General features: G+C 47.0%; 1 protein-coding gene and 1 long non-coding RNA gene across 2 annotated transcripts in view; one reads left to right on the top strand and one right to left on the bottom strand.

The window, feature by feature from the left end:
• LOC105496225 (uncharacterized) overlaps positions 1-10,059 on the bottom strand; it is a 21,071-nt gene extending 11,012 nt beyond the window's left edge. The window contains exons 1-2 of the long non-coding RNA XR_011613416.1: positions 9,726-10,059; positions 333-420 (exon numbers count right to left, since the gene is read on the bottom strand). This is a non-coding gene — a long non-coding RNA (uncharacterized lncRNA). The remainder of the gene's footprint in view (positions 1-332; positions 421-9,725) is intronic.
• The window catches only part of LOC105496521 (charged multivesicular body protein 4B), a 46,611-nt gene continuing 44,963 nt past the window's right edge, over positions 8,986-10,633 (top strand). Inside the window, exon 1 of the mRNA XM_011767021.3 lies at positions 8,986-9,317. Within this exon, the coding sequence (XP_011765323.2) occupies positions 9,128-9,317 (190 nt within the window). The 5' untranslated portion in view covers positions 8,986-9,127. The remainder of the gene's footprint in view (positions 9,318-10,633) is intronic.

The following is a 10,633-nucleotide window of genomic DNA, read 5'->3' as shown; positions in this document are numbered from 1 at the left end:
AAAAATATATATATATATGTTTTGGTTTTTTTCCTGAGACAGAGTCTGTCTCTGTTACCCAGGCTGGAGTGCAGTGGCATGATCTCGGCTCACTGCAACCTCCAACTCCCAGGTTCAAGCGATTCTCATGCCTCTGCCTCCTGAGACTACAGGTGTGTACCACCATGCCTGGCTAATTTTTGTATTTTTAGTAGAGAGGGGTTTCACCATGTTACCCAGGCTGGTCTTGAACTCCTGGCCTCAAGTGATCCACCCGCCTTGGCCTCCCAACGTGCTGGGATTATAGGGATGAGCCACTGTGCCCGGTCAAACACATATTTTTTAAAGGATACCTCTGCTTACCATGTAGAGAATGAACTGGAAGGAATAAAGATGGAGACAGGAAGGCCAATGGGGAAGAGTATTAGGTTCCTCTTGCTTCTGTAATAAAGAACCAGAAACTTAGTGGTTTAAACCAACACAGATCTTACCACTCTGGAGGTCAGAAGTCTGATATGGTTCTCACTGGACTAAAATCAAGTGGTTGGCAGGGCTGTGTCCTTCTGGAAGCTCTAGGGGAGAATCTGTTCCATTGTCTTTTCCGGTTTCTAGAAACCACCTGCATTCCTTGGCTTGTGGCCCCTTTCTCCATTCAAAGTCAGAAGGGCAGCATCCTACCAGTCTCTGACTCTGAAACCTTTTGCTTCTGTTTTGTGATTACGTTGAGGCCAGCTGGATAATCCAGAATAATCTCATCATTTCAAGCTCCTTTTTTTTTTTGAGATGGAGTCTCGCTCGGTCGCCCAGGTTGGAGTGCAGTGGCACTATCTTGGCTCACTGCAAGCTCTGCCTCCTGGGTTCACCCCATTCTCCTGCCTCAGCCTCCTGAGTAGCTGGGACTACAGGCACACACCACCATGCCTGGCTAATTTTTTGTAATTTTAGTAAAGACGGGGTTTTGCCATGTTGGCCAGGATGGTCTCGATCTCCTGACCTCGTGATCTGCCCACCTCGGCCTCCCAAAGTGCTGGGATTACAGGTGTGAGCCACTGTGCCCGACCATTTCAAGCTCCTTAACACTTCTGCAAAGTCCATTTAAGGAGATTCTGGGGATGAGGACACGGACGTTTTTGAAGGACCATTATCCTGCCCACCAGGAGGCTACTGCAATAGTGCAGGTACTTTTGACCAGAGTGACAGCAATGAAGATGGTAAGAAATGATAGGGTTCTGGATATATTTTGAGGGTAGAGCCAACAGGACATTCTAAGGGATTGGATGTGTACTTTTCCATCCTCGTGCAGGGAGACTTCTAGTCTACCTATGCCTTGGGCCTGGGCCTGGGTGAGGATGTGGGTTTCCCTGGGGTAAAGTCCAGGAGTCACAGTCATTGACTAGAGCCTGTGTGGCCGTCTAGGGCCTGCTGCATGGCCTGCATGTGGTCAGACATATAGGTATGGAGTAGGCCCTGTAACCCACCATTAGCATGAGTGTAGGGTCCTTTCAGGGTCAACAATCTCACCCACCTCCCCCTCACTCCTCCCTTAACCCCTCAAGTTCTGCTGGGCCAGGCCTTTCCTGCCCCCATTGCTTACTTTGCCCCACTCCCCTGGGAGGTCAGACCTGCTCCCAGGCCCACCACACTTTATTTATTTACCTGTTTGTATGTGTGAATGTCTGTTCATTCATTCATTGGCATGTAGGCAGAATAGTACAGTGGCTAAATGGGTTGCATTTACAGTAAGAATCCCAGCTCTGCCTCCTACAAGTGTGTGATCTTAGGCAAGCTGTCCAACCTCTGTTAACGTATAAAATGGGAACAATAAAGCCTACCTCATATAGTTGTTGTGTGGGCTAAATGAGGTAATGCATGTAAAATCCTCGACTCAGTATCTGGCTTAGCATAAAGTGCTGAGTGAAGATTCTCTGTTATTTTCTCACGGTTCAAGTGCCAACCAGACCACTCAATAATGGTGTGATCTTCGGCAAGTTATTCAACCTCTCCAAGCTTCTGTTTCCTCAGCTGTAATCTGTACCTGCCTCATAGAAATATAGTTGGATGATTAAATGAAATAATCTGGCTGGGCGTGATGGCTTACACCTGTAATCCCAGCACTTTGAGAGGCCAAGGTGGGAGAATCACTTGAGCCCAGGGGTTTGGGACCAGCCTGGGCAACATAGGGAGACCCTGTCTCTATAAAAGATACAAAAATTAGCTGGGTGTGGTGGCACACACCTGTGGTCACAGCTACTCGGGAGGCTGAAGTGGGAGGATTGCTTGAGCCTGGGAGGCAGAGGTTGCAGTGAGCCATGATCGTGCCACTGCACTCCAGCCTGGGTGACAGAGTGAGACCCTGTCTCTAAAAATAAAATAAAATAACAATAAAAAAAAATGAGATATTCTATGTAAGCTGTCTGTCGGAGTGAGGGTTCCATGGATGTTAATGATTATTATTCCTGTGGTTATTATTTCATAAATATTGGTTGAATACATATTCTGTGCTAAGGCCTTTGTCTGTGTTGTCACTGAGTCATCGAATGGCCTGGTGAGGAATATAGTGTTATTTCTGTTTCTCGGATAGGAAAACCAAGGCAGGTAAAGCACATGGCTGAATGGCAAAGCCCCACTTCTAATCTAGGTTTGTGTGGTAGGCATCAAAACATGGTCCCTCTTCATTACTTCAATGCACTTTTAAAAATTGAGATAAGGGGCCGGGTGCGGTGGCTCATGCCTGTAATCCCAACACTTTGGGAGGCTGAGGCGGGCGGATCACGAGGTCAGGAGTTTGAGACCATCCTGACCAACATGGTGAAACCCCGTCTCTACTAAAAATACAAAAATTAGCTGGGTGTGGTGGCACATGCCTGTAATCCCAGCTACTCTGGAGGCTGAGGCAGGAGAACTGCTTGAACCGGGACCCGGGAGGCGGAGGTTGTGGTGAGCCAAGATTGCACCATTGCACTCCAGCCTAGGTGACAAGAGTGAAACTGTCTCAAAAAAAAAAAAAAAAAAAAAAAAATTGAGATAAGGCCGGGCGTGGTGGTTGTAGCCTGTAATCCAAAACTTTGGGAGGCCGAGCAGATCACCTACTCCTGAGGTCAGGAGTTTGAGAGTTTGAGACCAGCCTGGCCAAAATGGTGAAACCCTGTCTCCACTGAAAATACAAAAATTAGCCGGGTATAGTGGTGGGTGCTTGAAACTGGGTGGTGGAGGTTGCAGTGAGCTGAGACTGCGCCACTGCACTCCAGTCTGGGCAACAAAGCGAGACTCTGTCTCAAACAATAAAAATAGAAATTGAGATAAAATTCACATGACATAAAATTGACCATTTTGGCCGGGTGTGGTGGCTGATGCCTGTAATCCCAGCACTTTGGGAGGCTGAGGCGGGTGGATCACCTGAGGTCAGGAGTTCGAGACCTCCCTGGCCAACACAGTGAAACCCCATCTCTACTAAAAATGTAAAAAATTAGCCAGGTATGATGGCAGTGCCTGTAATCTCAGCTACTCAGGAGGCTGAGGCAGGATAATTGCTTGAGCCTGGGAGGCAGAGGTTGCAGTGAGCCAGGATTGCACCACTCCACTCTAGCCTGGGCAATAGAGTGAGACTCCAGCTACAAAAAAAAAAAAAATAAATAAAAATAAAATAAATAAATAAAAATCACCATTTTAATTAAAGTATACAACTCAGCACTTTTTAGCACATTCACAATATTGTGTAACCATCATCATAATCTAGTTACATAACATTTTCATCATCCCAAAAAGAAACCCTGTACCCATTAAGCAGTCATTCTCCTTTTCCCCCCTCCCTGGATCCTGGCAACCACTAATCTGCTTTCTATCTCTATGCATTTGACTATTTTGAACATTTCATATAGGGTCAGCCTGGGTGACAGGGTCTCACTTTGTCACCCAGGCTGCAGTGGAGTGATGAAATCACAGCTCACTGCAGCCTTGAACTCCTGGGCTCAAGTGATTGTTCCACCTCAGCCTCCTGAGTAACTGAGACTGCAGGCACACACCACCATGCCTGGCTAATTTTATTTATTATTCTTTTTTTTTTTTCCAGAACTGGGGTGTTACTATGTTACCTAGGCTGGTCTTAAACTCTTGGGCTCCTGCAATCCTCCTGCCTTGGCCTCCCAAAGTGCTGGGATTACAGGCATGAGCCACAGGACCTGGCCTCATTCCTTTGCATTTGGATACCCAGCTGTCCTAGCACCACTTGTTGAAAAGACTATGCATCCCCCATTTAATGGTCTTAGCACACTTGTTGAAAATAAATTGACTATAGATGTATAGGTTTATTTTTGAACTCTCAATTCTTTTTTTTTTTTTTTTTCTTTTTTTTTTGAGACGGAGTCTCGCTCTGTCGCCCAGGCTGGAGTGCAGTGGCCGGATCTCAGCTCACTGCAAGTTCCGCCTCCCGGGTTTACGCCATTCTCCTGCCTCAGCCTCCCGAGTAGCTGGTACTACAGGCGCCCGCCACCTTGCCCGGCTAGTTTTTGTATTTTTTGGTAGAGACAGGGTTTCACCGGGTTAGCCAGGATGGTCTTGATCTCCTAACCTCGTGATCCGCCCGTCTCGGCCTCCCAAAGTGCTGGGATTACAGGCTTGAGCCACCGCGCCCGGCCTGTACTCTCAATTCTATTCAACTGATCGATAAACATCTTTGATTATTGTAGCTTTGTAGTAAGTTTTGAAATCAGGACTTGTGAATCTGCCAACTTTATTTTTCTTTTTGAATACTGTTTTGACTATTCAGGGTCTCTTGCAATTCCATATGAGGTGTGGGATAAACTTGTCCATTTCTGCAAAAAATGCAGCTCAGATTTTGAAAGGCTTGTATTGAATCTGTTGAGCAATTTGGAGAGTGTTGCTATCTTAACAATGAAGTCCTCTAATCCATGCAGATGGAATGTCTTTCCATTTATTTAGGTCTTCCTTAATTTCTTTCAACAAGGTTTGGTACTTTTCAGAGGACAAGCCTTTCCTTTCCGTGGTTAAATTTATTGCTAAATGTTTTATTATTTTTGAGGCTATTGTAAATGGAAAAGATTCTTAATATCATTTTCATATTGCTCATTGCTAATGTACAGAAATACAACTGATTTTTGTGTATTGATATTGTTGAACTGTGCTGAACTCATTTTTAGTTCTAATAGCTTTCTGTGTATTCTTTAGGTTTTTCGCTATATGAGATCACGTCATCTGCAAATATAAATAGTTTTACCTCTGGTTTTCCAATCTGGATGCCTTTTTATTTATTTTTCTTGCTTAATTGCCCTGGCAAGAACTTTCAGTACAATGTTGATTGGAAGTGATGAGAGTAGGCATCCTTATCTTATTCCTGATCTTAGGGGGAAAGCTTTCGGCCTTTGTCTTCACCATTAAATATGATGTTAGCTGTGGGTTTTGCACAGATGCCTCTTACCAGGTTGAGATGTTCTCTCCTCTTCCTAGTTGGCTGAGTGTTTCAGGTTTGTTTTTTTGTTTAATCAGGAGAGGATGTTGGATGAACTCTTTTTTACAACTAAAAATCAGCAAAGTCCTCTGTATTTAACTTGGTGTAATTATGTGAGACCAAGTTTCATAATTAAGGTTTTATTTCATAATTAATGCTTTCAAGGAAGTTTACAAATATATGGCTGGGTATCTTTAACCATGTGACTTTAGTCAATTCCTACTTCTTTGGGCCTCGGTTTCCTCAACTGTAAAATGGAGGTGGATAGTAATGCTTATTTCATGGGGCTAAGAGGGATGATGGAGATGAGATGGGATTTTTGTGTGCAAAATAAATAAAAACCATTCTTCTGTTGCTCCTCTTATTAGAGATATTTTGTGTGTGTGTGTGTGTGTGTTTTTGTTGTTGTTCGTTTTTTTTTTTTTTTGAGACAGGGTCTCCCTCTGTTGCCCAGGCTGGAGTGCAGTGGTGTCATCATAGCTCACTGTAGCTTTGAACTCCTGGGCCCAAGCAATTTTTCCACCTCAGCTTCCCAACTAGCCCAGACTACAGGCTTGCACCACTATGCCCGGCTAATTTTAAAATTTTTTTCTAGAGAAGAGATCTCACTATGTTGCCTGGGATGGTGTTGAACTGTGGCCTCAAGCAATCCTCCCACCTTGGTTTCCCAAAGTGCTGAGATTACAGGCATGAGCCACCATGCCCAGCTAGAGATGTTATTTATTTACTTATTTACTTATTTTTGAGATGGAGTCTTGCTATGTCGCCCAGGCTGGAGTGCAGTGGCATGATCTCGGCTCACTGCAACCTCCACCTCCTGGGTTCAAGCGATTCTCCTACCTCAGCCTCCCGAGTGGCTGGGAATACAGGTGCGTGCCACCATGCTCAGCTCATTTTTGCATTTTTTAAGTAGACTCAGGGTTTCACCATGTTGGCCAGGCTGGTCTCAAACTCCTGACCTCAAGTGATCCACCCACCTTGGCCTCTCAAAGTGCTGGGATTACAGGCATGAGCCACCATGCCTGGCCTAGAGATGTTTTATTAAATTGTAATGTAACATTTTTTTTTTTGAGCCAGAGTCTCGCTTGGTGGCCCAGGCTGGAGTGCAGTGGCCGGATCTCAGCTCACTGCAAGCTCCGCCTCCCGGGTTTACGCCATTCTTCTGCCTCAGCCTCCCGAGTAGCTGGGACTACAGGCGCCCGCCACCTCGCCCGGCTAGTTTTTTGTATTTTTTAGTAGAGACGGGATTTCACCGTGTTAGCCAGGATGGTCTCGATCTCCTGACTTCGTGATCCGCCTGTCTCGGCCTCCCAAGGTGCTGGTACTACAGGCTTGAGCCACCGCGCCCGGCCAATGTAACATGTTTAATAAAGTACATAAGATATGTAAAGGGCACTAATCTTAAGTATAAACACTGATGAATTTGTATACAGCCATGTGAACACCTCTGGATCCTGCTATTGAACCTGTTAGCACCTCGTAAGGTCCTCTTCCTGGTCTGTACCTCCCTGGAGGTAACCATTATTCTGATTCCTAACACCACAGATTAGTTTCGCCTGTTTTTGAGCTTCGTATATGTGGAATCATACAGGCTTTTGTATCTGGTTTCTTTCACTCAGCATAATATCTGTGAGTCATCCAAATTCTTGCATGTACCAGTGGCTCATTCTTTTTCACACAGTTTTGAAGAAGTTAATACGAGTTGGTCAGAGTTTGAAATGGCTGTGCATTTGTCTGAGAGACCAGAAAAATAAAGACCAGCAAAGCCCAGGACTCTCCAGTACTGAGCCAGTCCACTCTGTGAATCTCTATCGTGGCAGCTGAATTCTCAGCCAAGATGGCAGCTACTGTGCCCGCGTGTCACCACTCCCCATCCCATACCCTGGGTAGACATCACAAATCCATCTTGAGCACTTTTTTTTTTCTTTTTTTTTTTGAGACAGCATCTCACTCTGTCACCCAGGCTGGAGTGCAGTTGCATGTTCACAGCTCACTGCAACCTCAACTTCCCGGGCTCAAGTGATCCTCCTGCCTCAGCCTCTTGAATAGCTGGGACCATAGGTGTGTGCCACCATGTCCAGGTAATTTTTAATTATTTCTTGAGACTGGGTCTCCCTATGTTGCCCAGGCTGGTCTCAAACTCCTGGGTTCAAGCAGTCTTCCCATCTTGGCCTCCCAAAATGCTGAGATTACTGGTGCGAGCCGCCATGCCAGGCCAATCTTGGCACTTTTTTACAAGAATTTCTGATGCAGCCTCAAAATTCTTTTCAACCCAGAGGTCCAGGTGACTAACACTAATTGCTTGTAGTTGGTACTTGATATAGTTTGGCTGTGTCCCCACTCAAATCTCATCTTGAATCATATCTCCCATAATTCCCACTGTTGTGGGAGGGACCTGGTAGGAGATAATTAAATCATGGCAGCAGTTTCTCCCATACTGTTCTTGTGGTAGTGAATAAGTCTCATGAGATCTGATGATTTTATGAGGAGACACCCCTTGTGCTTGGCTCTCGTTGTCTCTTTGCCTGCTGCCATCCATGTAAGACGGGACTTGCTCCTCCTTGCCTTCTGCCATGATTGTGAGGCTTCCCCTGCCATTTGGAACTATAAGTCCAATTAAACCTCTTTCCTTTGTAGATTGCCCAGTCTTGGGTATGTCTTTCGCAATTCCAGGGCTAGATGATTCGTTCTTACTGCAGATCCCAGTAAGCTCAGCATATGATTTTTTTTTCTTAAGCTGAGAACTTCCATCCTTACATTTAAAAGAAGCACTTTACAGCTTCAGTTTGGCTCTTACTCTTGCACTTTAGGCCATTATTTAGTAAAATGAGGGTTACTCGAACGAAAGCACTGAAACACCGTGACAATCCATCTGATAACTCCTAAGCTGGTAAGTGACTAACAGGTGGTAGAGGTATGTTGGACAAAGGGATGATTCACATCGCAGGTGGGATGGAACAGGATAGCATGAGATTTCATTAGGTCAATGGAAATTAAAAACTTATGAATTCTTTATTTCTGGAATTTTCTATTTAATACTGTCAGACCTTAGTTGGACAAGTGAAACTGCTGAAAGTAAAATCGCAGACAACCGTACTTAACTGGAGAAGATACTGCTTTGCTTCTGTGACCACAGAATTGACAGGTTGAAATTGAAAACAACTATTGCCTTCACGCTTTTAAGACAACTTCACATGATGTAAAGTTCAAGCATACCGGTATCCCATTCTAGCAATACATTTTTGAGCAGTGTTGCACACTTACTGTTATTTGTCTTACTGTTATACTACTCCTACAGAGCACAGGCCAAGAAGACTACATTTCCCACCATGCCACACGCCCTTTGACCCCAGCTAGACCAAAAAGACGCGCCGGGGAGCGCCTGAAGCCGGAAGACTATAGCCTCCCGGCATGCAGCGCGCTTCCCTCCATTAGATTTGAGGTGCGGCCGGCGCGTTGCCCACCGGGAGTTGTAGTCAGCGGCGCGTTGCCCTGACGCCGGCCGGGCCGGGCGTGGGGGCCTGTGGGAGGTGGCGCGGCCGGGCCCAGCTGCGGGGCGGAGGCGGAGGCGGAGGAGAGGCCTGCGGCGGCAGGGAGCGGCGGGGCTGGGAGCGGGCGCCGGAGCCGAGCCGAGCCGAGCCGAGCCGGAGCGGGCGGCGAAGGCCGGCGCGGCGAGCAGCAACCATGTCGGTGTTCGGGAAGCTGTTCGGGGCTGGAGGGGGTAAGGCCGGCAAGGGCGGCCCGACCCCCCAGGAGGCCATCCAGCGGCTGCGGGACACGGAGGAGATGTTAAGCAAGAAACAGGAGTTCCTAGAGAAGAAAATCGAGCAGGAGCTGACGGCCGCCAAGAAGCACGGCACCAAAAACAAGCGCGGTGAGGCGGCCCGGCCCCTTCAGACTTCCCACGGGCTCCCCCCAGGATCCCTGGGCCCGGATTTCCCCCTTCGTGACTCACCTCGGGGTCTGGTCTGACCCTGGAACTCTCCGGGTCAGACTTCTTGCCGGGTCTGGGACCCCCTCTCCGACTCCCTTCAATGTCTTCGCGATCCCTGGACTTTTCCATCGTCAGACTTATTCTGCTCTCTCCTCTCACCCTCTCTCCACCCCGCGAGGCCCCTTCAGACCCAATCTCACAGCACTTTCCTCCGTCCTCACACTGTCCCTTTCTCTTCCGCCTTTTTCTGCTCCCTTTGGCCTCACCCACCTGCCTAGCTACTGCCCCTGCCTGCTCCTCGGCTCATTTCTGCCCCCATCCCAGCATTTCTGTGCTTCCTGGTCCTACCTGTGCCCTCTCCCGGCTCCTCGGAGGAATCTGTGAGCTGCCCTTGGCGTCTCCGCCATCCTCTTAACTCAGAATTCTCGTTGAAAAGCCTCCTTGGTGGAGAGAAAAGGGGACTGGGGGAGAGGAGATCCCCTGATTCCTGCTTGTTCACTTGCTAAGTGAACTTGAGCAAGTTGCTGTCCCTTTGAGGCCTCAGTTTCCCCATCCGTCAGCCAGGGTTTGGCCTCAGTTGAGGCCTAAGGTGTCTTCTAGCGTTGTGATTCACTTTTTGTTGCCTCATAGCTTGGCCTTACCAAAGTTTCCCGTGGCGCAAGCCTTCACCCCGTGACTCACCGCTTCCCCATCCCTCTGAACCAGAAATAGAGACTCCCGACTCCTCCCCAGTCCCCACTACTGGGATTCAGGGCCCCGGCATCGAATCTTGAAGCACTGCTTACTTTACTTCCTGTTGTTGTATAGCTTTCTGGGCATTCTAAGTGCTTTGTGTTTTTCTTAAGTGAGATGAATGTGAAAATGCTTTAAAACTGTAAAGCTGTTTAGAAATGTTTGCTTTTTCTTGTTATGGCCGTGTGAGAGTGAAACACAGAACGACATCCCTTCCCCTTGAGAGGGGTTTAGAAGTGAAGTAATTCACTCAGAAGTCTGCTAGTGACTAACAGTGTGACCTTGAGCTAATTTACCCTTCTGAAAGGAAAATCATGGATTTACAGTGCTCAGCACATAGTAGGGGCTAAATCGATGTTTTCTGCATTCTAATAGGAGAACAAAATAGCCTATCTTGAGGATGCTTCTCTGCTGATAGTCAACAAATATTCTGGAAATTCTTTTTAGTGCCTGGTGCATGCGCTGTATTCATAGGGGTGAACAAAACACAGCCTCAACCCTAATGGGAGAGAAGACCGAAACAG

This window comes from Macaca nemestrina, chromosome 15 (genome assembly GCF_043159975.1).
Source record: "Macaca nemestrina isolate mMacNem1 chromosome 15, mMacNem.hap1, whole genome shotgun sequence".
Lineage (NCBI taxonomy): Eukaryota > Metazoa > Chordata > Mammalia > Primates > Cercopithecidae > Macaca > Macaca nemestrina.
This window is presented reverse-complemented; position numbering and strand designations above follow the sequence as displayed.